General features: G+C 40.0%; 1 protein-coding gene across 1 annotated transcript; it reads right to left on the bottom strand.

Moving 5' to 3' along the window:
* rnf38 (ring finger protein 38) lies at positions 1-27,054 on the bottom strand. The gene is made up of 13 exons (XM_041982870.1): positions 26,923-27,054; positions 25,242-25,918; positions 14,508-14,569; positions 5,377-5,579; positions 4,918-5,287; positions 4,673-4,837; positions 4,302-4,472; positions 3,028-3,222; positions 2,835-2,938; positions 2,623-2,707; positions 2,408-2,529; positions 1,862-1,961; positions 1-1,691 (listed from the first exon to the last, which is right to left on the bottom strand). Exons 2-13 carry the CDS (start codon positions 25,807-25,809, stop codon positions 1,626-1,628), a joined length of 2,211 nt encoding a protein of 736 aa, XP_041838804.1. The 5' UTR covers positions 25,810-25,918; positions 26,923-27,054; the 3' UTR covers positions 1-1,625.
* Between the last annotated feature and the right edge of the window lie 946 nt (positions 27,055-28,000).

Here is a 28,000-nt window from a genome sequence, read left to right as displayed (position 1 = left end):
TGACAGGAAAGACCATTTCCATTTATTTCCAAGGCTAATACATGATTTTATACACAGACAATGCTGAAGATAACTTTATTTAAATATTTATCTTCTCAGACATTGATGCATTTGTTTATTTGCACTTTCTGGAAAATAAAAATCTCTTTTGAACAAATGTATTGTTGGTAATGATGGCAGTAACCTGTAGAAATTGCATTTATTTAAAAGCCATCTTTAAGCATTTCACAGCACACTCTGGTCAAGCAGTCCATACTGATCTGTGCTCATATGTCATCTAGGAATAAAATAAATTGGGGGGGGCGGTATTTGAAAATTGAAACCTGGCTTGTGTTTAATGAAAGGTCTATCTGGAGCAGTAGACATACTTACACAAGTCTTACAGGAAATGAGTACATTTGGAAATAAATGGGTACGTAATGAGAGAATGAGTTGACCTATGTTGATACTGTGATTCATGAAACTGTGGTTTGTTTAGACTGGAAAGAGTAAGTTTAGGTCTTGAGTTTTAAGTATTAAAGTGCAGAAGTGTTAAATCGGCCAGTGAAACATACTTGATCTAGTTGGGAACTCACAGGTTTCTTAAAGCTGACCCCTGTGGATGGTGGATAAAAGACTGGATTCATACCTGTCGACACCTACAGAAAGGTACCAGGACAGACAGTCACATTTTAACATGCCTTATTCCCACAAGAAAACCAGTGAAGTGAGTGTGGGTGAAAATTTACTTTGAAAACAAAGAAGAAAAAAAGTCCTTCAAAAGCCTACAGCCCTTACTCATTTCAGATAGGAATAATGCAGATGGGAAGACAGTGTTCTGTGTCAGTAACTTGTGGTAAAAACAAAACAAGAACTAAGAAGGATGACATGAGAACTGTTTACTTTCCGAGGTGTTACCGGTCCTTAACTTTGAAACTTGAAAAGTATTGTAGCTCTTCAGTGGGTCTAAATCAGTTTGTTGTAGAGGTAAACAAAACTGAGAAATACAGTAAACGCACTGTTCCGCATGGTGCACAAACTCAAATAAAATTGCACACAGATAAAAATCTTTTTAAAGAGTAGATTTGTTTTTGTTTCCATGGCGCTCACTGACAAAGTGAAGCTTAAATTTGTTTCATCCTACACAAACTGATCTGACACCAATGAATCAACAACTCAAATAAATTAAGAAAAGTCTCTTTTCCACTAAATCATAATGTGAAAAACAGTAAAAAGGACAGTCTGTCCACACCAGGATGCAAATGCTTAACTACAAACCAGCATTATCGGGATAATCTTTGGAATGCCAATTTACCGGCTAACTCGTGTAGTATAATTACAGATTTAAAAAAAAAAAAAAAAGTCTTTTCATCTATTAACAAGTCCCAGCAATTAGGAAGGGCTCATGATGACAATAAAAAAATATGCACACAGACATCCACATAGTATGAGTGTTTCAAAGGCCATTCATAGTGGTTTGCAACCATCAGGAGACAGCAGAGTTGGAGAGGAGGAACCATCAATAAACACGAGGCTTGTGAAGAAGTCCAGTGATAATGCGAGCAGAAGTCAGCATAAGATCTCCACATTTCTGATCGTTTCCTGATGACAGTTACTGTTCAGTGTCTGGGAGACAAAGTCTAGGCTCATGGAGCACTGGACCGCTGGGCCTCAGAGGCATCGGCTCGACAGATAGGGCAGGTCCGGTTAGCCTGTAGGGACAAAACAAGAAAATTAAACTTAAGATAATATATTCACTTAAAAAGTGTAATGAAGTTGTTCACAATTCAGCAGATTACAGCCCACTACATATGGATGAATATAGATGAATATGTTCAATTTCAGTGCCCAATTATATAACCAAAGAAATCTTTTCACTCACCTTAAGCCACTTATCTACACACTTGGTGTGGAACTCATGATTACAGGGCAACACCCTCAGGAGTTGGCGAGACTCAAAGTCGCACATGCATACCACACATCTGTAAAGCAAAATATTGGTAGGATTTAACACCCTGTTTTTGAGTCAAATTTTAACATTTTAAAACCTCCAGTCACCATCTGAGGACAGATGGAGCCGAACTGTGGCATAAAATAGGCATTTGAACTTAGACTTTACAATAACTGTCTGTAAAGAGGGTTAAAGCTACAGCAGCAGATATTCACATTCATCCTGAAAGTGTGTTTTTTTTTATTTCTGCTATGTGCCATCTTTATTTATTCTTTACTAACACATACAGATATTTACACATCGTAACAAATCTCACAATTGTTCCCTTTCCCATGACTTTAAAAGTATTTTCTGGTTGCAGAGATATATTTGTTTTATTATATGTGTGCAATTTTCGAGCAAAGGCCTGAAAATAGGAACAGGGCTCAAACAAATTCAGCAACCTATTAGAAAAATTCTAGAAACAGCGGTACTCACAGTGTTTGTTCAGATTGGTGGTTGTTGGGGTTGAACCTGTAGGATGGAAGCTGTTCTATATCTGCCTTGGTTAGACCGCGGGGCTTTGCTTCTCCCAGACGTTCTGCAAGGTTCAGCAAGGCCTGCAGATTTTACACAAACATGCAAAGTTAATTTAGTAGTTAAATTGTTACATCATTTCACAACATTAATGATATCGCAGCTTTTTGTCCTACCTCGTAGTTTTCAACCTCTCCGTCATCCACATCCAGCTCTAGACTAATTGTAGGAGCTACATTTGGGGGCACAGGAAGCATAGACCTGCAGGCGGTTGAAGAAGAGGAACAAGTTTATTACACTGCATTTATTACCTGCGTGACGTATTTCCAAATCTCACAAATTCACTTATGTAGGTCAACTTAAACCAGAATAAGTGAGAGAGACTTACAGAAAGTAAGGCAGGAAACTGTGGTGGTAAGGAGATGGGGGCAAAACCTGCTGCGAGCGGTAACGTCGACTCGTGAATCGACGAGGAATAAAGTGGGGATAGGGCTGTGACAGAACGTGGCAGTCAAAAAATAAATTACACAGAAAAGTCAACTATGATCCACATAAATATGGAAATGAATTCATGTACCCACCATTGTAAACAGCTCCTGTGACAGGGGGTCATGGTGCGAAAGGAACTGGAGAGGTGTGGAGGGCGGCAGGGTGGAGGGAGGCTGGTGGTGATGATGGTGGTGGTGGTGGTGGTGGTGGTGTGCATAGCTGAAGCCTCCACCAACTGGGATCTGCTCTCCCACAATATCGACCTCATTTTCGATTCTCTGTAAAGGCTGGAATAAAATGACAAGCATGACAGATGTTAGTAGATGTTCAAGCAAGATTTCCGATGCCATTTTTATTTTAGCACACACACACACACACACACACACACACCACAATGCTTTTGATGGGAAAGATCACACTTGTCTGGCCACCCAGACAAGAGCGACCCCCAATGTAACAACCCTGCAGAGCAAGCGGACATAGCCCCCTGGATGAGGAGCTCCATGAGAAAAACACTGGAGTTAAAAAAAAAAATCCAATAAACAAAGAAATATAGGCCAAAGTCTCAACATGATGACATTTTAGATAAAGTGACACATTATTCAGCTTTTCAGTCTCCAGGATCATTTATATGTGGTCAGATGTTGCTTGATGTTCTGTTTTTGCTTATTTCTTCACTTGCGTTTAAATCTGTCTCTCCATTTTTCTCTGTAAACCTGGCCTGTGGCACTTTACTGTTTTCAGAGAGTCTGCCTCCTTTCCCTTTGTCTATATAAAGGTATGGCCCAAGTCTTTCTAGCGTGTGATTGACCGTGTGGAGTGCCCATCAAACTAAAGTCTTGCAGCTGAAGATTCGGCTCTCCCCGACATGAGTCTTCTCATTCACTTCAAAGACATCACTAATTCATCGCCTGTCAAAGTGGTTCGTAAGTTTTTATTCATAACCACTAAACTGAGTGGAGTGAGTTTGGAGCCCTACCTGTAAGAGGGGGGGGGGGGGGGGGGGGGGGGGGGGTGGGTCAACAAAACTAGAAATGCAATATATAAATTCAGCCCATCTATCACGTTGCATCAAAATTAACCAAGAAAATATGTATTTATGCATGTTAGACTTACAGTATTTTAAGTGCCTTCTATTATCTCTATGAGATTGATACTGTACTGAGTAAATACTCTAGAATGAGATTAATGACATTAATGTTTAAGCAGCTCTAAATTTTGCCTCAGCTTTTTTATTTTCAATACAATTAGAACAAGCAGCATCACAAAAGTTGTGGCTCCCTTTTACTGCAATTAGGCTCAATGCAACATAAGTTAATAGAGCCAGATATGAAATGAAGTTGAGAGAAATAAATGGCTCACGTACCGATCGTGGCTGTTGCGTCTGGAAAGGCAGGAACTGTGCAGGTGTTGGGAGGTGAGGTGGGTGGTGAGAGAGATGAGTTGGGGGAGAAATCAGGAACTGGGGGTCACTGGAAAGTAGTGAGGGAAAGGCATAGGGAACTGGCAAATGCTGCATTGAACACGCCTGTAACATCTGGAAAAGAAGAAAGTAAAATAAATATGTCAACTGAAATTCCAATGTTCTCTTTATTATTATTTTTTGCATCAACTGAAATGTGCAGTCTTACCACAAGGTGGCAGCAATGATTTAACAAACTTTCTCATGTGCCTTTCCTTGGCTGAACCATAAAAGCTGTTTCAGTACAGAAACAATCCCTCTTTCACACCACTCACCGGGTGGTAGTGTTGTCCAGTGCTGAAGACCACACTACAGGCAGGGACCTGTTGCTGGGAGGAACAGGAAGGAGGAAGATGCTGCCCACTACACAAAGATGCTGCAAGGCCATGAGGAGGGACCGGGGTCATGGTATAGGAGACTGGTACACTGCCCTGTTGCAGCTATAGAGAATCAACATCACAGTTAATATAATGTCCGACATGCAACGCTTCCAGCTGTTTGAGAATACTTGCAAACTCACCCGTTCATGTAAATCCATGACTATGGCTCCTTGCTGTTGCTGTGCTGCATGATGGTGTTGTTGATTATGATGGGGGTGCTGGTGAGGGGCCGGGTGCAGTAGTCGTGGTGACAAAGTGGGAGGGTGGAAAGCTCGGGGCTCTTCTGAACCTGACCCTCCACCAACAGATGTTGGAGGTTGACCGTAGGTACTTGGAGTGTGAGTTGGGTATGTTTGATGTGTGGAGGTAAGAGGGTTGTGGTGGTAGTTTTCATCCTGGTGCTCAGACGGTGACAGGCGAGGCATAGGGCCTTGGGTGGTAGGGTTATGATGAGGAGGCAGGTGACGGGAGGGTCTGGAGAGACGGCCACGCTGACGCCTTGTAGGGGGGCTATAAGAGGGAAAAGACACTTTTATATCCAGGGCTGGGGGGTTGACTCATTAGAGTGGAACTGTAAAAAACTAAAACCAGAACTCTACCTGCGTCTGTGGCGCACAGGAGTGACACATCTCTCCTGGTGGTAGTGTGTATGGGGGTGAGGCTGTCTCCGACTTTGGGGTCCTGACTCCCAGGGGCGGATAGGGGGCGAAGGGGTGGACGGTGGGGGAGCAGATGTGGTTAGCTGTTCTAAGACGGACTGACTGGACAGCCTCTGGCGCTTTGGACTGGGGCTTTCCTCGCTCTGCAGAAGGAGGGGTGGAAAAATGGGAAAGGACAGAGAAGAAAGCAGAGGAGGGTGAGAGAGGGGGTGGGTATTGTGTTTACTGACCCATAGCACTCCTATCAAATAAATCAATTTCACCATGTTTTACAGTCCCTCTGGCCTACAATCTATACAACTGTACAGACACTGTGTTCCTTTGTGGATCATGGCATTTCCTGGATGATCTAGAGTGTGTGTTTCTATGTGCTTACATGGGTGTATGTGGCCGTGAAAGGGAACATATTACACCACCAGCATTCAGAGGCCCTGAGGGTTCAAAGTCACTTCCTCTTGGAGTGAGGAAATGCAAACAGAAGACAAGCGCTCACAAGCCCATGTGCAAATTTCAAGTACACACCCTAAACTCGATGGCTTGGTGACTACTTTCTTGTGAAATCAAAAGAAAGTCAGTGATACGCATAAAAACAGTGACATAGCTGCCTCTGTAGTCATCAGGTTTGCACTGACTAAGGACTTATCATATTCCGTTTCAATACTTTTGACTCATCTGTGAGTCACTTCACTTACTGTCAAGCAGTGACTCTCATACTAGGCGCTCGGTGAGGCAAGACCAGACACAGACATGCCAATGTGTCAGTTATAAACATTCTCCCTTAGGCGCAGGGCAAGGTATCACCACTAATTTCCTCAAACGATTTGATTCGATTCGATTAAGTCTGATATGATTCGATATTGATTCATTTACAGATATTTATGTAACGCCAATTTTTCTTAAATCTTAAAGATATTCTCAGATAAGTATTTTTATGAAACACTGAGCCTGTTTACATGACCATCAAAATCAGATATCTGCTTATAATGAGATAATTGTCAGTCTGACTCGATGAATCTACATGCACTTCTGAAATCTGATTTTTGAAAGACCGATTTTACATCTTTCACATTTATTGGTCAATGTTTCCTCCGGGGTCACAGCCAGAAATGCTGTGATGAAAAAACAAAACAAAAAAACAATAAGGACAGAAAAAAGTTTTACTTATTAAATGTCCTGATGAAAGTAGTTTCATTCAGTTGAGTCGCACTACTACCTGGGAGAATTTAAAAACCTCTCATATTTTTGTCTGATGTTGAGCTGGTTGACATGTTTTCCGACTCACACGCTCTGTCCGCTGACGCAAGTGTGATCACCGGTGTGTGTGCGCGCATGTGTCTGTGTGTGTGGCATCACGACAGAACTCAGAGTGACACAAAGAGCAGCTTTAACATGTCGTCATGTAAATCAGATGAACAACAGACTTTTTAGCTTCTTTTTTTTGGGGGGGGGGTTCATAAAAGGATGAAGTATAAACCTGGTCTAGAGAAAAGGGAACCTCAAGGTACAACAGGTCAAAATAAACTTTACTAAAATAGCTTTACTATAAATGAACGTTACTTTCTGTTATTTTCAAAACATTTGTTGAACACGGCCGAGCCCACAGTCTTTGCCTTAGTTGCTAATTTGAGAGGTAACAAGCTGCTAAATAGTTCACAGGCAAATGTAACCCAATGGCGAATGAAAAATCTGAATTTGTTATTATCTCGGACAGAAGCGACACAGGTAACCTTTCAAATGTGTATATATGCTAAGCTCTTGCAGAGGATCGTTAAATGACACAAGAGTAGGGTCACTGTTGTCATCGGAAAAGGAAACATTAAAAAAATCTTTTATCTCTTTTATAAATCTATATTGGATTAATTAAATTTGCTATTTTTTAACCCAGCTCTGCTTATGGTTACCTTTGCTGTGTGAAGAATACACAGGTTATTTTGCCAAACACATTTCCCTGAACTTAAGATCTTGATCCCTGCTTCCATCAGCTCTTTTTGTTGAGAGAGACATGTTGTCTAAGTGTGATTAAAAAAAAAAATATTCCACAACAGTGACCTTTTTAAATGCTTATAAATACAAACACAGCTCAGCAACCATTGTGATAGCTAACAGGAAACAGCTGGAAAGCAGACTACAGAAACAAACAGTTATGGAAACGCCAGCAGACATGCACAAATTCACATTCACACATAGGCAGCTGCCACCGTTCAAGCTCTACAGCCTATAAAGAACATTACCTTCTGATGCTCTTCACAGGCAAACTGCTGTTTTAACAAACCAGAACGAGATGTGTTCTCACCGCTGGACCATACAGACTGTACACTAACAGCACACTGGTAACACTCATGTTTTACTTCATATTTAATTGTGACCAGAGTGAACAACATTATTGGAAAGCTGGTAAATAGGACAGGCTTAAGCAGAAAAAGAACAGATGTAAAGGAGGGTTGAAGTTAGATCAACCTGGCCTATCTGGTCCTAAATGAATAAAAGAAAAAGTCTGTGTAGACATGAAAATAAAAAGTAGTTTGTCCAACAGCAGCACTTGAAGCCCTCTTGAACATGCAATGAAACAGGTCTGAAAAGCTGCTCAAAATTATAACATTTCAAACATAATGATACCTCATGTTTTATGTGAGAACGTCAAAGTTAAATTTACACTTTATACATTGTTTTCTTAATTTAATAAGAATAATAAAAAAACCTTTTTTAGTCCCTCAGTGGGGAAATTGCTTAACTGAAATACTTTGTGGTGGAGTTTAAGTTAAAGTAATTTAATTTAAAGAATTATAACATTATGAGAGAAAAAAAAGAAACTTTTCTTGGGGTCATTTCATTGGGGCCATAATTCTGTTGCACTTTTTGTTGCAATGACAAATAAAGTTCCATTGAAATCAATATAGAAGAAACACAACTTTTACTGTATTTCCATTAAAAAACTCCACTAGATCGCCGGCATCCCTAAGCGCTATCACTTACATTGTTAGCAATTTCTCAGGAACAGTAGTGTGTAACTGTGGGGTAAAATGTGATCAATACCTTACCCTTTAGGTTATGTACAGATGTTTTCCAGCCATTTAGAGTTTACAATTCTGCTGCAAAATGTAGTGTTTATTCTTTGACTCTATAGTAAATCCACAATAAGTAATCCATTAAAATACGATTATCACATATTCATAATAAAAAAAAAAAGGTCGCTATCACTACTGTTGCCAAAAGACCTCAATTTTGACCTGGAAATTATAATGAAGCCGCTTTCCATCAAACTTTACCAATCAGATAGCTTACAGACTCGCTCTGCAACTTTATGACCTTAAAAATGCCTTTTGGACTCACTTAATAGCACAGTGACAATTATTATGTGCATTTCTGAAGAAGCCCAGCAGCATCCTGCACCTGAAAAACCGCACTATGCAAGTTTTTTATCCGAGACGCTGTGTGACGTCGCAGCTGAGTTCCGCTTTGCTCATGCGTCACAAGCAAGCAGCATGTAAACAAACCGGCCGTTTTTAACGTGTACTGTGGCTGATTCAGCAGAGACACGTAAGACATTATCAGAGGACGAGAGGAAACAAGAGAGCCAGAGACAAAGCAAGAGATAAGATGGATGCCAAATTAGCCGTTGATAGGGGCACATCACTGAGAAAATGGCCAAAGTAGAACATCTTTAAAATGACAGCAATTTCCAATCAGGAGCAGCTACAGATCAACAAGTGACAGGGCAGTTATATCTGACTAAAACGAAGAAAAATAATGGTCTTCAATGGCTGGATTAAAGCCAAGAAGATGTTTTGGATTCATGGTGGGACCAAAAAACAAGAGCTAGGTTGGAGTTGGTTTTGTGAGGATAGTAGGTGAATAGTAGCATAAAAGATAGTTGATGAAGAGAAAAAAAAAAAAAAAAAACAACTAAAGGAAAAAATGGAAATATGTAAAATATGTGTTTGTTTCAAAGCCAATATTTTTTGTCCTGAAAGCCAAGACTTGCTGATGAGAAAAGGCTTGGTCACCACTGATCTGTGTTTTTCTACAAAGTCCTGTTATTAATAAATTCTGTTTTGTCTTTTTGGTTGGCCTGAATGGTGCTACATCTATTGATAAATTAATTTTACATAATTTCTGCCTCATAATCTGACAACTGAGGCTGTCCTGAAAAAGAAAAATGTCTGAATGCTGACTGTGCTTAAAAAGGTGGAGGTTCTACATACATTTTTACATCTTTTTAAAAAAAAAAAAAAAAAAAAAAAAAAGGCCAATAATAGCTAAACAAATAGCTTGGAGTTTAAAGCATTCAAGAACAGGACAGTATATCCTTCTGTTTCTCTTGACAATAGGCTCCTCTCATCTGATCCAACACCCCACAACCTCTCTACCAGCTTCACACCACCCCCAAAACCCCAGGGACATCTACTGTGCCCATTTTCACATCTAAGCCAGACTCTTCCACCAGCACAAGTCAGCACTCTCCCCACCCTCCCTATCCTATCAACCTCCTCCCATCCCCCTTTCTTTCCATCAGATAAGCTGACCCCCCCCACCCCTCTTCGTTTCCTCTCATCCGTCTGACCTGTCCGAGACCCTGACTTGATATCTGGGGGGGATAAGAGAGGCTCAGAAAGACAAAAACATGTGCAGTGTGTCCTGACACAAGCAGACTATTGCCCATTTGTATGAAAGTTTGATGGGCCTGCCTGTCTGCGTTAGCAGGAAGGGGCGCATCATCAGACAAAGGAGTGTGTCCTTGAGCAATACCCTTTAATTTGGTCTTATGCTCCAATTTGAGTGCTTGTTGTGAACAAATTCACAGACACGTCTGCTTCAAACATGCTTTCATCACAGCTAAAAAACAACGAGCAGAAAAACCAAACAGCACATTAAAAACGGTCACATTTTGGAGACTTCACACACACATCCCTCCCTTCCTTTTAAGTGTCTTCACATTCAGTGTGAGCACAAACCAGTGTGGACAGCCCGACACACCCTTCCACATTCTATTTCACAATGTTCACATTTGGGATATACAAGCATCAACTCTCACACACATCAACTCTGGCCAACAGCTGTTGTGCCTTTGCTGTCATTGCTTTGAACAAAAATAAAGAGAGGCCTACAGAGGGCATGCAAGTGCACGCTTCAGAAACACAGCTGAGAACATGTTGGTCTTTTCCAGCACTACAATTTGTTCATGAATGTGCACACTGAGCAAATATGGTCATTTTCTGTTTGAGATTCATTAATATTTACAGACATGCTTCCACTAACACTTGAACACTTCTCCCTCCCCCTCTTATTTTCTTTCCATCAACAAGATTTCAAAGCTCATTTTGGCTCCTCTGCCACTGTTCCTCCCTCTTATCCCCTCCCTCCCTCACTGCTTCCCCTCCTTTAGCTTCTCTCACTCCAACCAAGTTCCACAGCTGGAGGTGAAATCATTAGCAATACCCCCTCCCCGTTTCTGGCCTGGCCTCCCTCCCTCCCTTCACTCCCTCCAAGCCTTCTTCAACACCTTCCTCAGCATCGTGCCTCCCCGTTTTCTTCTTATTCTTCACTGTTTTTCACTTAATCTGCTTGACATATTCACAGGTCCCATTTACAGTGATAAATTCAGTTCTGTAAAAATGTACAGCCTATTGCTGAAATGATACTATGGTAAGCAAAGAAACCAGTTTTTATTTATTTATTTGTGTGTGTGTGTCTAAAGCAGAAGCAAACACCATCTATGGAAAGAACGTGAAGACATCATGCATCATGCAGAACTTAGCTTAATTAATTGCTTACTTAGGAAAAAGCTTTCATAACTTGCCTGATGTGTGTAGTACATTTCCCCATCCTTCTATGCATCAATGTCACAAGTTTTCGCTGCTGTTGGCTCCCACAATAGTCAATGTAAACATACTTGAGAATTTGTGAAATGTACAGCAGAGTCAGTACATGCAAACAGTGTTTGAGTTCACAACAAAACATAACTGCTCTAGTGTATGAGATTATGAGACGCATCAAGCTCTTCTACAAGCTAAAGCTTCTAACGTGTTTTTTTCCACAAGGAAGAGTATACAAAAATATCTTATTGCCGTTACTCAAAAAGTCCTTTTGTTGCAATTAAAAAATATTCTGCAGTCACCAATTTTTCATGTTTCTTCCTCTTCTGCGTATCACTGTTGGAAATGACAGTTGAATTGTGCTTTGATACAAGGAGTAGGGATGCCACAAGTACAGATACTCTTGGTTTGATTATTGTAAAAAAAAACAATCATAACATTATGATTATTGTGCATCAATTAATTTCACAACATCATAAATATCTAAAATCACATGAATACTCCTTGTACGTCTTAAAGGTCTTCCTCTGCTGTACTTTCCCACTCCAGCATGCAACAGAAGCATGGATGTTGTGTAACTTTGTTTTCTTCTGTGCTGATTTGTTTCAGACATAGTCTTTGATGGAAAGTGACGATATTGAGGGATCTTTAATCATGGCGTTTAATACAGCCATTAATTGTGAAAGTAATTGTGACATCTCTAGCAAGAACTTGGACAAAGTAATGTCTAAAAACAAATGAAACAAGCATCCATTTTTATTTTTAATACTTGTTTGAAAATCCTCCATGAACTCTGAGACAAATGGACATCAGCAGAGAATGGGATTTCTCCTCTGTGCTGCTTCGTCAGGCCTTCACGGCAGCTTCCTCATCATTTTTTATCTAGAATAGGTTGGTATTAGTTTAGTTTATCAGAAGATTGATGACCTAGTTTTAAGATGTTGTGGCAGAGCTTAATCTGGCCGTTCTATTCCTGAGGCTTACAAATTATTTGTGGATCATTCATTGCTGTTCCACTTCCATGGATGTCCAGGTCTTGCAATGTTGCTGGGCTTACCGGTGCATTCTGGTTTTCTTTTTTCAATCTGTACCAAACTGATAATTTGGCTGAACCCAACATTCTGGCCAGCTCTCTCCTTGCTTCGTTTAGGCTTTTAGTTTTAGTGGTCAATGTATGGCCTGTATCACTTCCTTTAAAAGAAAAAAAAATCTCTTTGACAACATGTTTCAAGTTTAAATTAACCAAGATATTCTCCCAAGACTTTATCAGCATTACTCCATCCAACCATCCATCCAAGCTTAACTGGGGCCGGGTCGCAGCCCTCCCCCATTTACCAACTTGTTCTCAGGGATCCTGAGATGTTCCCAGGCCAACCGAGAGATGTAGTCCTTCCAGCATGAGCTGGGTCTTCTCCCAGTGAGATGAGCCCGGGACACCTCACCAGGAAGGCGTCCAGGAGACATCCTAACCAGATGCCCAACCCCCCTCATGTGGCTACCCTCGATGCGGAGGAGCAGCAACTCTACTCTGAACCCCTACTGGATGACTGAGCTTCCCACCCTATCTCTAAGGGAGAGCACAGCCACCCAGCAGAGGAAACACATTTTGGCCGCTTGTATTCATAATCTCGTTCTTTCGCTCACTACCCACAGCTGGTGACCACAGGTGAGGGTAGGAACATAGATCAATTAGTAAATTGAAAACTTTGCATTTTGGCTCAGCAGTTCCTACGAACAGACCAATGCAAAGACTACATGACTGCAGATGCTGCACCGGTCCACCTGTCGACGTAAATGAAAGGGCAATGACATGAAGTAAAGCCAAGTTAACGCTACAACATTTTTAGTGTCATTGGAATATTACATAGTGCACACAACATGTGTTCTTTTGTGATTGTGATTTTTGAATTACTACTGTGTTCACATTATACAGCTGATCTGCAGCTGGGTATTACATACTGCATTCATCTGTCTGATCTCCTTCCAGCAGTTCTAGCTGTCATGCGGGAAAGTCTCCCTCATGTCATTAATGTTACACTATACATGACAGAAGTGGCTCCTGGTCATTTGATTCTGTTTTGTTCAACTGGCAATGTCCACAGCTTCCATATCGTATGTCATGATAATACATGATGAAAATTTGTTTGTTTTTTTTTTCTCCCACATTTGTTAAGCCCTTTTTCCAGGTTTCAGCCTGTTTTATTTCCTGACTGTCTCTTGTGCTTTCATACCCCTTTTTAGCCAGTTCTATAAAAAATACATAAATAACTGTTACAATATGGTTTTGTTTTCCACAGCCAGGGAACCACAATAGTCACTTTACGCATGTCTTCTGATAGGTGTTTGAATCTCTTTCTAGTGCATTCTGAGTTTTTTAAGAAAACTTCAGTACTGGGAGACATTTCATCTTCAAAATTGCAGTGTTTGTGTCATTTTGTCAACAAACCAGTGTCTTTAATGCCAATCTAATTTCTAAATGCCATTTTAGACGACAATATGTTTTTAGTTTTCCTTGTAACACCAACTGGTGTTGATGTTTTAAATGGGACCCAAAATAAAAACAACTGGCAATGTTGAAAAACCCCAATAAGTCACAAAAGCTGAATAATTCAGTGGAGTGTGGCAACTTTAAATGTTGTGCTATGCTGAGCATTGGGAAGCTTGTACAAATGTGACTGGAAATTTAAAAACATTGAACTGCAGGAAATAAGAAGAACACTGAGTTCGCGTTCTTCCTTTTCTGCTTCATTTTGTTTTTTGGTGTTTTCTCTTAAACTAAGCAGACCAGTTGGTCAACTTGAGCAGTCAACTTGGTCACTATCTCCCCTGCGGCCCCTAGCTTAAGTGGTTCTTTGTTCTGGGCCAGCAATGACTCGGTGCTGTCATAGCACCGGTTTTTGGGGGGTTGGGGCCCATGCTTTAGCATTGAAAATAAAAAGCCAGAGTTAGGGCTCTGGCTCCAAACCAGAACTGGAACCACTTTTGGTTGAAAGACTCCCTCACTGGCTGTAGCTCCTCTCAGAGGGCTACTCAATGCTCCTTCTACACTGATTTTTTTAAAAATAAAAAAATGCCTTATATTCAGTCAAACACATTGGGAGCAACACAAATGAGTTCTGGGGGTGGATTCACACACACCGAGCGGTGATCGCACCTATCACCCCAAATTTGCCTCCGGCCCACTCAGTAAAATAGATCAACTTACACCATGTAAGTCACTGAGTATGTTAACTCTCAAAAAAGTTTTGTGAGTCTTACCTTATCACTTTCCTCTCCATAAGCATGGTCTGGGTGGCAGTGGTAGGATACACCAGAAGCTCCTGCAAGAAGGAAATGATAGGACACACTGAGATATGTCAAGCTTTGCCTCGCTCGAGGGTCATCCATGCGTTTAGAAACCAGAACATACTAATAAATATTAAAATCCCAACTGCAAAATACTGTTCTGGATTTGGTCGATCTCTAGAAGTATTAGAGAACAGTGGGTGCCTTGTTTTGGTACCCGGGAAGCAGTTGGGAGGGGTTAAGGACCTCGCTCAAGGACCCACCTCTGTTGACAAGCCGAGAACTCGAACCCGTGTTTTCCAGACCCAAGCCCATAATAAGAGTTAAAACGTAACAGCCTTGAATAACTTGAGCATTTTAAAAATGTTTTGATAATTTAATTGGAATATAGGTATACTGTAAGTTCAAAAGAAAAAAAAACTATTTAAGACTTCCCAATATTGCAATATTCTTATATCCTTACAATCAAGAAATTCAGGATTCTGGTTTTTGAACATTTTAAACTAACAGAATTACTTATTTTCACTCAACAGTGTATTACTTTACAATCCGATATACAAAACATGTCGGTATTATCTTTGCTGAAACTGAGAATGCCATTATACCCAGCCATTGTCTAGAGATCATTAAATCCTTTTGTTTTGTTTTTTAATGCAACCTGGATTTAGTACATATGAGGGATAACAATAACAACATGTTTGTTTGAAAGGCTGCTGACCGTCTGTACAGCTCAAAAGTGATTGAAACACATGGTATACTCTCAGTGGATGTCAGTGCACACACATGCACACTCACAAAATAAACACAGTAATCCTGGATTAGAGCAGCTTTCTGATGATACTCCTGCTTGCATCACAGCTAAGACATTTACTATTTTGTTTTTCCACAATCCTTTCATCTTTTCATTGTCTTTTCTATTTGTTTTGGCTTTTGTTTTCCCTTTGTCACAGGCAGGTCTTTAGCGGGGGACATCCTCGCCACAGATGGTGGCAGTGGTATACATTCCAAGGGTAAGCACTGCCAAGGGCACTCCAAACACGGCTACCATTGCAACAGAGGCAAAGAAAGCTAGACTACATGGTAACAGATGCAAAACAGCCTCTTGGAAGAGCATTTTTCACCTATCTGTTGTTTGTAGGATTTTCCTGCTCACAGTCTCCCTCTTTGAAGAAAGGCTATGACTGACAAGAGCAGTGAAGGGGGGATAAAAAGAGAAAGAAAGAGGGAAGCAGAGTAAGGTTTTCACAACAGAATCCTTCAACCCTTAAAAAAATACATCCTCTCATTCTATAATCCACAGGGCAAGCAATGTTAATGCAATGAAAAGGTTGAGTTAAATAAAGCTCATATATTAGTGTAGAGCAAACCGGGCCATTTCCATTGATATAAGTTGGGATGGAGAAGTGGTGAAGAACTGATGCGACTCCCTGGCTGCATAACATCCATCTATACAACACTAATCCACTGATCACAATAGGAAAAATCCAGCTCCCTCCCTGAATATGGTCTCGCTTGCACATTGTCAGAATCCTGTAAATTGAGTCAGAGACGAGTCATTCAGTTAGACTCACTCTATAGAGCTCTGCAAGCAAGCTACAGGACATGTTTGAATGGCATCATGACCATTGTTGGACTGACAGGCTGCACACTGTTTAGTTGTACAGTCAGGACCTGAAGCTGAAGTGAATGATAAGACTGCAGTATGAATAGTATTTGATGGGAAAATAGTCAATTCTTCACATATATGCAACAAACTCCTGGTTATACTGACATGTCAAATTTATCCCGATATGACCAAAATTTAGGTGTTGCAAATTTTAGTGGACAGATAGCAAAAAGGATGGGTTGAAGAGAAAATATGGAATGATGACACTGGTACAACCTAGATAATATGCTGCCAAGCTGGAATGAGGCATAGGCAATGACACAGTGTCCTTACAACAAGTTGTCCAAGAAGTTGTCCCAGGTAATGAGATTTAATTTAATTTTTATTTTCCTTCATTTCTGTTATTCAATTGTAGCTTATTTAATTTAATTTAATCTTACAAATTTCATGATTCCTGACTTGTTTGATGGCACGCTGACATTTGCTACGTACATTTCTGGAGCTGTCGCGCTGCCCTGAGGCTGAGAAACGCACTTCACAACTTTGCTTCCGGGATGTCGCGTGACTTTACAGCTCAGTTACGTGTTAGCAAGCGGATATCAACACACTGGCAGTTTTAAATATGCTGGTGGCTGATTTAGCAAAAAGTAGTAAAAATATCACTTTTGTGCATGTTTAAGCTTGCTACACAACAGTTTACATATGTTAACTGTACTACAGTACCAGTGTTATGAACTAAAAAATTTTTTTTATTTCGCTTAAGGACAGAGTGTGATGCCAAACGACAAGCTGCATCATCACAAAACTTAAAGGTTTTAAATCTTCTACGAGTTAAAAACTGGCTTATATGTCAAACCAACCCATCGATGCTGTGCATATCCATCCATTAAAGGCATGTTTAAGTCACCAGAATGATTTTGTCAGTCGACGCCGCAGTTAGAAAATCAGGATTTGATCAGAGCAGAGCATCAGTCCAGAAGTACTTTATGCAACAGCGAACTGACAAGCAGTCTTCAGTTTGTGATGTGTTTAGCTGTTAAAAGAAACTGAAAGAAATGGATCAGAGCAGCTCTTTGGGAAATTTTGCTGTTTAATTTGCACTTATGCTTATAGTTTTTACAAAAAACGTGCAAAAAGATTGAAACTTTGGAGCATGTACCAAAAACCAAGTCCAATTTGGGTCTAGTTGAGCATATACATGCAAAAGGACTTTATTTGAGTGAGTTAGTCCAGTTTTTGCAGCTTTCATACAATTATGGTCAGATTAACATGTTAAGACATTTTAAATATTTGTATTTTTACTATTTTTTTAGAGTCATATAAATGTGTTGAAAATTAAAGAAAAACACCACCAGTGGTTAAATTACTCTACTAGCTTAAAACATGGAAATAGTAAACAATGGAAATCTCCGTCACTACTTTGAATAGCAAAGTACAACGTCTGAGTAAGAGTTTTGTCATTAAAGCTGTTTCAACTATTTAAACAGGTGCCACACAATTGAAATGATGGCAGGAATCAACTGTAGATTTAGCAGATATGCACAGATTGAACAGAGCTTGCAAACCACATCCTCCTGTTTCTACACTCAACCACACCTTACCAATGCCTGCCGAAAAAAAGTGTGAAGAAAGCAAATGTGTATGACAAGAAGAGGACAAAGCTGAAGTACAGAAAAGACAGCAGGAAAAAAAACACACATGAAAGGAGGAGGATAATACGCCAGGAACAAACATAGAGCGAAAGAAAATAACGTAAGGAAAAGGATTGAAGGAAGGGAGCAGTAGAGGGTGAAAGAAAAGTCAGAGAGAGCAGGGTGGGGGTTGTAGCTTCCCCTCTTGACTACTATTGATTTTCTGTAAGCCTCAGAGTGCATCAGCTATTTCTATCCATTTCCTTCACCTCTCCATCCCTATCTCATCCCTCCCTTTTGCACCCAGCTCAGTCACCTTCTTTCCACATATTCCTCCTCCTCTTCACACTCCCCATCACTTCATTACACCCTTCTCTGCCACCAATCTATTTCCCTATCTGCTATTCTGGCTGCTTTATCATACAAAATCCACATTTCCTGTATTTTCCTTATCGCACGATCTCTGTCCATAATCTCCATCACAGTCTTGTCTCCTCTCTGTGCTAAGCTACCTCTTACAGTCTCATATCAAAAATAAACAGGGAAGAGCTGCTGGATAGAACTGACTGGGTGGACATAAGCGCTGAGTGACAGGTTTATTTTCTATCTATCGATCTATATCTATAGATATAGATCGATAGATAGATATGTGTGTGTGTGTGTGTGTGTGTAGTAAATGCACCTCTCACATCACTCCACCTCCCAAACACATGTCACATCACACTTCACACCACAGTGCAAAGCAGTCAAGTTTCAAGCTGCTATCCAGGACTAAAATAAGCAAGAAAGTAACATGTCCCCAGCTATTACCTGCTTAACAAATGTATGCATGCAGAAATTGGAATAATTCTACCTCTACCCCCTTTAATTGTCCTCCTACATTTTCTTCCTCATTATCTTTCTCATTATTTTCTTTTTCTTTCCTCTTGTTTCAGCAGTCCTTGAAGTTGCTTCTCTATCTTTCATTTCTTCTCAAGAAGAAAAATTTACATCCCACAAACAAAAAACGTGCAGGTGTTTGCATGTAATGTTTTTCAATGTGAAGTTACTCTGTTCATAGGAAGCAGTTCTGAATGATAACCTGCAACAAGGACATGAAAGGGGGAAAACAAGGAGCCAATTAATTTACAATCTCATGCTATTCAGAAACCCTTCTGAAAATTTGAGAACAGTTTACTTGATATGTGATTATGAGCTGTATACTTCATAAATGGCAACATTACTTTGTCATCACCTCAAACACACACCTCCGAAAAAAATCAATGTCCAACATGGCAGCTTTAATGTTATCAGAGGCCTCTATCATATGAAGACACACCATCAACTCATGGATAATACCTGCTTGAGTGCACTGCAATCCCGCAACTAGTTTCACCACCAATGAAGGCACCAGAACAGATAGTCTATTAATCAATGGCAGCATTACCTCCAGTTCGCTTTTCACTGAAGCATGTGCTATACACTCATGAACTTAGGTGCCATCTACCTTTGCTCTCCTGCATTGACTAATCTCACCACCTTTTCAGAGTGCTGACAGGTCAATGTTTTGAAAGTGATGTCATGCTGTCTTAATGCATACATTTCTGACAGTCCTGCTCCTGCTTCCAGGCCACCCATGCAGCAAGTAAACAAGGGCTGTGCACACACAAGTCAGAAAAAAGGTCCACAAAGATACATGCAAACTTGCACAGCTAACCACTCCTTCACACCAGATGAACGTTCTCACTTTGGGGAATGGTGGTGGTTTGAGTGGAGGGGATATAAGTAGAAAAGGACATAAGACAGTCTTAATTGTCTTGTTTTGTTGTAAATCTTGACATTATTGTCACAAACTGAGCTCTCAACTCGTCAAGAGTAAATTCGAAGGAGGTAAGTGGAAGTAGTTTTTAAGACATGTAGTTATTCTGTTTTTTCTGAGGCAACTGATGCCAGACAGACTGTACATAAAAGATAAAAAAAAAAAAAAGATGGACGGAGCTAAAAACCACATTTGTGCTGCACTCTTCCTTTTTGCCTCGGATATTGGATACATGTCAATCAAAAGGACCCGCCCACAATTATGCCGAATTTCAAGATTAAATAACATCCAAATGGATGAGTTAGAAAAAAAATTCACCACCCTCACAGTTGTCATGAAGGTAAACTTGACCTATTAATCCTAAAATGGATTTTTGTACCAGGCTTTAAACATGTTTATTTCTGCTGTGAAGTTGGCCTTTTTAACATGGGAGTCTATGGGGGTTTGCTCTGCTTAGGACCCAGCCCCTAGTGGATGAGGGGTGAACTGCAATTTTTTGCACTTTCGCATAGGCTTCACGGTTTACAGGCTTAGGTTGCCGCTTGATGCCAGATGTATGCATTAAGGAACAATGTCAGTGATATAAAATGAAAATGTAAGGTTAAACAGATACATTTAACTACATGCCTGAATTAACTTATGTATCACAGAGTTAAAGCAACTCCTTCATATTTCATTCCTTGTACTAACCAAAAATGGTTATTTCATATTATTATTTCATATGGTATACATGTGGTGCAAGTATAAAGCTTCAAGCATGACCCGTTTTGATTTACAACTTCTACAGAAACATTTGCTAAATTCTCAAAGATGCCAGAAAGACAGCATACTCTGTATGTTACACAACATATTGAACAAAATAAAATGTGAATTTGACATGGCACTACATTAAATTTTAGGCAAGTACATTTCTTTACAGACCTAGTCATCACCAAAGCTGTGATTTGTATGGAGGGAACCTGCATAATAGCTTTAAAGATAATATAAGATTAGAAACAAACTATGTCTCAGTCCATTTGAACTCTACATAACAAATAATAAACATCTCTGTCCACTGAAGCTTGCTAATAACTTTTTTTAAAAAGTTTGAAGAACATAGCAAATCTTTATTTGGATAGGATCTTATAATACCCATTGCCCCTGACTTCAGAAAATTAACACAAGACCAGTTAAATGAAAGAATTCATTTTTCCTTATTTTGTTAAATAAGCCATAAAAGGGGATCTGACTTAGCAGTGTACCAGATTTCTGCACAACACCAGTAAATACAATGTTTACGGCTTCAGTCCAAAAATATAGTCTGATGTACAAGCATCTGAGCAGAAGTGGTCCATCAGGGTCAGTAATCCAGTCTATTGTGCTGCTTGAAAATGCATTATCATTTCTCACAGTTTCCCTGTCTGGTTTTATATCTCCTTTTTTCCTTTTCTACCAAATTTGACTATTTTGAAATAACGTTACCTCACCTAAATTAAGCTAACCAAGCAGATAGCACAAGATGGTGCCGCCATCGCAACATGAAAAAGTGAACATACCCACTTACATCAACAGGAACAGAAGGCTACAGCTTGTTACATACTTGGCAAGAAGCGAGAATGTTTTTCTTGTTCTCAAGGCCACAAGAACAAAATGACACCATTTTCTTCTCACAGAGGTGGTATGGGACATCTAGCGGCTTGCTCTTGATACATCAGCCAAGCAGAACTTTCTTGTTGTGGCAATCTGAAAAGTAATGTGTGATTGGTCGGACATTTGAGGTGGGTGTGGTTAACGTGGAAAATGGATAGCTTTAATTCACAGCTGATCAAGGTGTTGAGAAAGTAGAAAAATGAATACAACACGTGGTATATGAAATACATGGACATCACTGTGTGTACAACCCTGCCCCTCCAATGACAAAGTTTCTCGTTACGTATGAAATAACCGGATCAACTGTTCATTGCACATAAAAACACCGACATCGCCGCAGTAATCCCTGCCCTGTCAGGACAAAGCTTCTCGTGGAGTATGAACTGACTAGACCAAAACAAACTTTTTTTCTTGTTCTTGCAGCATTTCTATGTATGCAACAGGTTCAGCAAAACAGCAGGGATAACCCTGTCATCCATCCTTCATCCTTCTCCTTCATTCACTCAACACTCATTCACGCCCTGCACTTCCTGCTTCCTCTTTGAGCTTTGCTTACAACTGTACTCACAACATGCTCCTCCAGCCAATTTAAAATTTGCTCACACCGTCCAATTGATATTATTCTCATCCATTAATTTAACTATTTCTTCCTCTCCTTCCTAAAACCCTCTCTGAACCTGACCTTCCTAATAAACTTGAGTTACACTTCCTCATTGCACACCTACATCCACGACATCCAACAGATGTCTTCTTTTTAGACTTAGTCCCCACATTTCCAGTGCTTTTTTTTTTTTTTTTTAGCTTTACTGGCCTTTCTCTTCTCCTTTCCCCATAGTGACCCTTCTTGAGGCTTTAACTGACCTTTGGCATTCTCTTTTTCTCTCCCTCTTAGAAGCACTTTTTCAAACCACATCAAAGCCCTTCCTTTAGATTTTGGGCCAAATTTAAGGTCACTCTGCGCTTTTCCAAGAATCCTCTCTTGTTGACCAAAGTGACTTCTTTGTTGTTTATTTGGAGTGAAAGAGTAGCAGGGAGCCCCTGCTACTTTGTCAATTCAAGTGAAAGAGGTTTCCCTTAAAACTGAAGGGGGTTGCCTGGGCAGTGAGACAAAGAAAAGTTTAATAAAAAAAAAAAAAAAGAAAAGAAAAACATAGTGCATGTTTCCTCTTTGGTTTTCAGATGGATGGATGAGAGGATAGGAGTGGAGGGGTAGATGTAGAGTGGCTGCCTCTCTGCTGCTTTGGGCAATCCATTAAAACGATCCCTCCATTAGACAAATGTGAAGGAAGAAGCCAGAGAAAATGGACCGGAGGGGTCCAGAAAGGGTTGACTGATTCAGAGGGGAGGGGAAAGTGAATGTGACTAAAAGAGGACAGGCTGTGACAGAGGTGAGTCGGGATCAGAGTAGGATATCAACTGCTACAGAGATGGTTTTATCCACTTGGACCAATTTGGCAGCGTTTTCAGGATTTTGGGAGCCTTTCTGGATGAACAGATATCATTTCCAAACCAGGTGGGCACAGTCATGACGAAGACTACATGGGCAGACTGTCAGAAAAGAAACCATACAGACAGTAAACGAGAACAAAAGAACGAGCCAAAGAAAAGAAAATTGGACCAAAAGAATTACAACCCACGACAAAGAGAGAAAGGAGAGGAAGGGATTTAAAAGTACAGGACAGCATTATTTTTCATGTCCGATGCAGGTGACTAACAAGGGAAGAATGGATTAAGTATCCCTCTTTCCCTCTCACCCTCTGCCAACAAGCAAGACCCATTCTGGGAATGGAAAGAGGTTCTAATAAAAGGTGTGTTGTGTTGGGAAGGGTCCAGATAGCCAGCTGCTTCCTTCTGGTGAAAGAATATTCAATTCAAATGACTCAAAAAGCCTCCTCTATCTGACAGGAATACAACCAAACAGTTAATTAGTGCACTTTTAAATATAACAATTCACAACGCTGAGCTTTTACAGCTGGTAAGTGAAACATTAAGTATGTTGTTACAGTGAGACTCGTATAGATCTTACAAATATAACGAGTATATATTAATTAAATACATATAATGAGTGCAGAACAATAAAAGAATGAATGTGCATACTGAAAATTCATCTTTATTCCTCCAACGTATATATTTATTTATTGTGGTTTTAGGTTTAAGGTCTAGTTTGAATTAAGCTACATAAAAAGATGGGGAATTTCTACAACTTTAGCCAATGAGTTTGGATGGGAATACAATACATTCATTCCATCTATTGATTTAAACAATCCTATATGTCATATCAAAGTTATTTTGAAAGTTCGGACTGCAGGTCAAAGAAGACTGGAGATCAATGAGGATGACTAAAACTTCACTGATTGTGCAAAATGATGTGGCAAACTAGTCCACATTTTAATTTGTCTTTTGATTATTTGTCTTAGCTCTCGTGTCTCTGTATGTAACACAAACACAGAAATACAGATCATTTAAATCAAAAATAATTCACCAGCTCACAGATAACTTACAGGTTTAGACTCCTAAAGGGGCCTTTGTTTGTTTATCTGAGTTGAGCTGTTTTTTTTTTTTTTTTGTACTCTCTTTCTGCAGGACAGGTAATTCCAGTCTCCTTTAAACGTTCACTAATTTGTTTACTCATACACAGTATATACAAATACTTTCTGTTTTGTTTATTTGTTTTTAAATCAAATTATTAAAAGGTCATTTCTTCTACTCAAATTTGAGAAGAAGAAATTACTCTGAGAGGCAATTCTGTCATACATGGGATGCTTAGTGAGGGGAATGCCAGCGTTGTTACGTTGACTAAGTCACCACGACATTTAAAAATCAGTATGATTAGGCACAGATCTAAATCTTTCTTCTCAAATAATTAATTTGCACAAGGACTTAGATGTATTTTCAAAATTGTTAAAAAAATAAACACAGAAGAATAGCTCCATACAAAAAAAAGTTTTAGCTCTGTGATTGTTTAGTTCAGTCCTAAAATATTCCCTTTACACCATAGGGAACAAATATCAAATCATTTTCCTGACCTCAGAAGCTTGTTAGGTGTGCTATTTCACTTTAGAGCAAAAAAAAATTAAAAATAAAACTCTTTCCCATAGCCTTAGTGAAGGTGAAACTCTAGCAGCGATGTTTCCATGTTATACAGTTCACTGCACTTCTTTCACCGTGTGAAAGTGGCCTCACATGTATTCTACTCCCAGCTTCAGCGCACACCCACTCTCACCAAGTTCAGCGGAAAACATCAAACCAGAGGTTGCCCAGGTTACTCAAAGAACTCCTCAATCTGAAAACCAATATTTCCTTACTCCCTACAGAAACTTCATCTGATAATAGATAAACTATTTCCATTTCACATTTTGTCATTTAGGTCCTTTCTCAAACCCTATAAGATAAAGACTCCTACACAATGTTATAGATTAATCTTCATCTATAATAGTTAGTGCCATCTACTGTTCAGAGTATACAATTTCATACTTAGAATGAATTTGAAGTGTATAGTTTCTTGTTTTTCAGAACTTCACTTCCTTAGTGCAAAAAGTCTAATTTTACTCCACTTAAGCCTTTTAAAAAAATAGAGTATACTTTGTTTATACAAAGTTTAGCCTGGACCCAATGTGAGACTTGTTACCTAGCTACATCAGTATTTGTATAATTGACTAAAGGCAGACATGCTACAGTGCTTTAGACACACAATGTGGTTTACTACCTATGCTCAATAGTTCCATTGGTTTTATTCTGCCCCATTCCACACCACATACTGATGTTCATTTAACTACTGTATGTATGCTAAATGCACACTACAGCTCAGTGGCAAGCACATAAAACACCCCCTCTAATTAGAGTACATCAGATGTGTTCACACATGCACAGACACTACTGTCATGCCAGCCTCAGGGCAGCCCCCCTCCCTCTCAATTTGCTTTTAAAACCACATCTTAAACTCGGAGGCTGAGTAAAAACAAAAAGTCTAATAAAACGTGGGACTTCCACGACACCTCCGGTTCCGCTTACACTCGTTGTCAATGTCAACTAGGGACGTTTACCTGCCACCGGGATGCGGTGCACTCCGGGAACAGATGATAGCCTCTGAATACCGGGAGAGGTGATGTTTCCTGGGGCTCGCTGCTGGTTCTCCGAGTGGCTGCTGTGAGCTCCAAAAGGTGCGCAACCGGCACCGTGCTGCTGCTGAGGATGTAGCTGGTGCTGCTGCTGGTGGTTATTAGACACCGTAACTCCGCTGCCGGTAATTACATTGCTATTCCCAACTCCATACTGCTGGTAATATCCAGACCGAGAACGCGAACGAGTCCTTGGAGGTTCCATGGCCATTTGGTGTGAGTGAAGGGGGTGGAAGAGAAAAGAGGAGGACGCGGCTGGGGACTGCGGTGGAGAGCCGTTGGTAGATCCGGGCTGTACAAAGCCCCTCGCGCCGCTCTGGCTGAAACTATAGCCCCCCTCCGCGCCCCCGTACTCTGTACGCTCCGCCGACTCCGCCGCCCCCGCCTCGTCGAATAAATCAGCCCCTTTAGGGACAGGCTCCGGGGTGGAGGGCAGCCGGGGGCAAACTCTGGGCTCTTGAGTCGTTGGCTGTCCAGCGGCTGCGACTGGCATTTCCTTTCGGGGGATTTCCTCTGTTGCCTTTTTTTTCTTCTTCTTTTTTCTTTCTTCCCTCAATGGTTTTCCTCTCGTTTCCTCTCTTAGAAGCGGATTTTAGAGATTGCTGGAAAATACAAAGTTGGAGAGTGACAAATCAGGTATTCTCGGTTCACATAAACAGTATATAGGAGAGTCTAATTTAACTGTTCACGAAAAAAAGAATTCATGCTAATCACCACTATTCCGATAAGTATACTATCGTTTACAGTTGGTTGGGTATCTTTCTCAATTTTGTTTAAGTAAGGCGGCTCATAACGTGGATTCCCAAACTAGTTTAACAACTAACGTTTAATAACACTATTCACACAGAATACCACGGAAATCTTTGGTTTTAACAGAGTATACATTAACGTACGTGTCGGTAATTTATATAAAACAAACTTTCATTGAAAAGTATGATTAATGTTAGTTATTAAAAGCAATGTTTCCTCCTAACTAAACAGAGAGTATGGCCAGGGCTCACTTACTCACGGGAAGCTAACACTGAGGGGGACATGCTAACGTTAATGCGCACAGTACTCTGTAGGAAACGAGTTAATATACTTTTCTCACCGTATAATCAAATGTGTTATCATACTCTATTATTTTGTCACAACAGTACTCGTCTCTGAATTTAGTTTAAGACAACTTTATCCACTTTAACCGGCACTGAAACTTGTTTAGCCAGTCTGCGTAATGTCGCTCGCTAGCTAGGCAAGCAATACCAACCCCTCCTCCTGCAGCAACCAACACAGAGAAAAATCCCGTAGCTCACCACCCACGCCTCGAATCCCTTTAAAATGCTTACTTTAATGGTAACAAAACAGAAAAGTAATTAATATAAAAAATAATACTGAATGATTTTATTGCGTAACGGCAAGCCATTTGGGTTTCCCAGCTGTAAAGAAGCGAACAGCAAGGCGCAGAGAGAAAGATAAAAAAAAGTGGTTAATCTACAATTACAAAGAAAGAACCACGGCTAAAATTAACACGGTCTTAAGGAATGACCCCGCCTCTGAGTCTTAAACTGAAACCCGGCGTATTTTCTCTACAAAGAGTAGAAGTAGTTGTTTTTTTAAAACAACTTACCCTCAACGTGCTCTCCTCGACTGTGCTCCTATCTGTCGATAATATTGTGCGCCCCGTGGGTGAGCGAATGTGAATGTGAGTGTACGAGCCCAGTGTTCGCTTGGTGTCAGCGTGAAATGTGACAGACCGTCAACGCTCAAGTCGGATTTTACCAGGCTCGATCAATCGATAATAGAAACGCAAACGCACTCGCAGTTGTTTTTTAACATAGGGCAACTTAGTATAATAACCAATAACTAAATAACACAGCTAAACGTTCAAAGTGGTGATTCGGTTTCGTATTTTTATTCTTTTTACCTGAAAACTGCAGTTTTATTGGTAACCTAATCGGTTTAAGCTCGATAATTGATTTGTGTGCCCTGTTAAATCAGAAGCTGTGGAAAGCAGAGAGACAGGCTAAAAGGGGCTTTAAATTATTTATTTACAAATACCAAGCCTACCCATTGCAGCTGTTTCCTCTAGAGCAGAAAGTTCATCGTAAAAATAAGTATTCGCTGTGTTTGCAGAAGTTACATGTAAAAAAAAAAAACTTTACAATAGACTAAACCATGATAACAAAGAGAACTTGAAAATAATATAAAATTGAGCCCCAAAGCTTTAGAAACTTATTTTAACCCACTTTAGATTCACTAGTTAAACTAAGTGAAAGTGATCCTCTGAGGTGTTTTTCTCACTGATTATACCCCTGTGTCCTAATAATAGTTAAATGTGTTGGAATATGTTTATTTTAAAATTTCTTTCCATTGAGAAGATAACATACTTTATGGGAGCATAGATGAATTGTTGTGTCAAAAGGTCAAGGATATAGCCTGAGTGAGACATAACCAACTACTGTAAGCAGTGTGTGGTGTTGATGCTCTATATATGCATGTGACTAGGTGGATGTGATGTTGTGAAGGATGGCATGTGAAGGAAAACATGTGATTTAAGTTTATCCACTCTTACTTGTGCACACACACACACACACCTAGCCCCATCCTGGTCATTCTAGTCCTCCACACACTACTCCATTGGTCTTGTTTTCTCATTTCACCCAATCAACACAAACCCATCAACACGCATATTAGCCAACAAACTC

Source organism: Melanotaenia boesemani, chromosome 4, assembly GCF_017639745.1.
Source record: "Melanotaenia boesemani isolate fMelBoe1 chromosome 4, fMelBoe1.pri, whole genome shotgun sequence".
NCBI lineage: Eukaryota > Metazoa > Chordata > Actinopteri > Atheriniformes > Melanotaeniidae > Melanotaenia > Melanotaenia boesemani.
The sequence above is the reverse complement of the archived record's forward strand: the minus strand, read 5'-3'. Positions and strand labels throughout refer to the sequence as shown.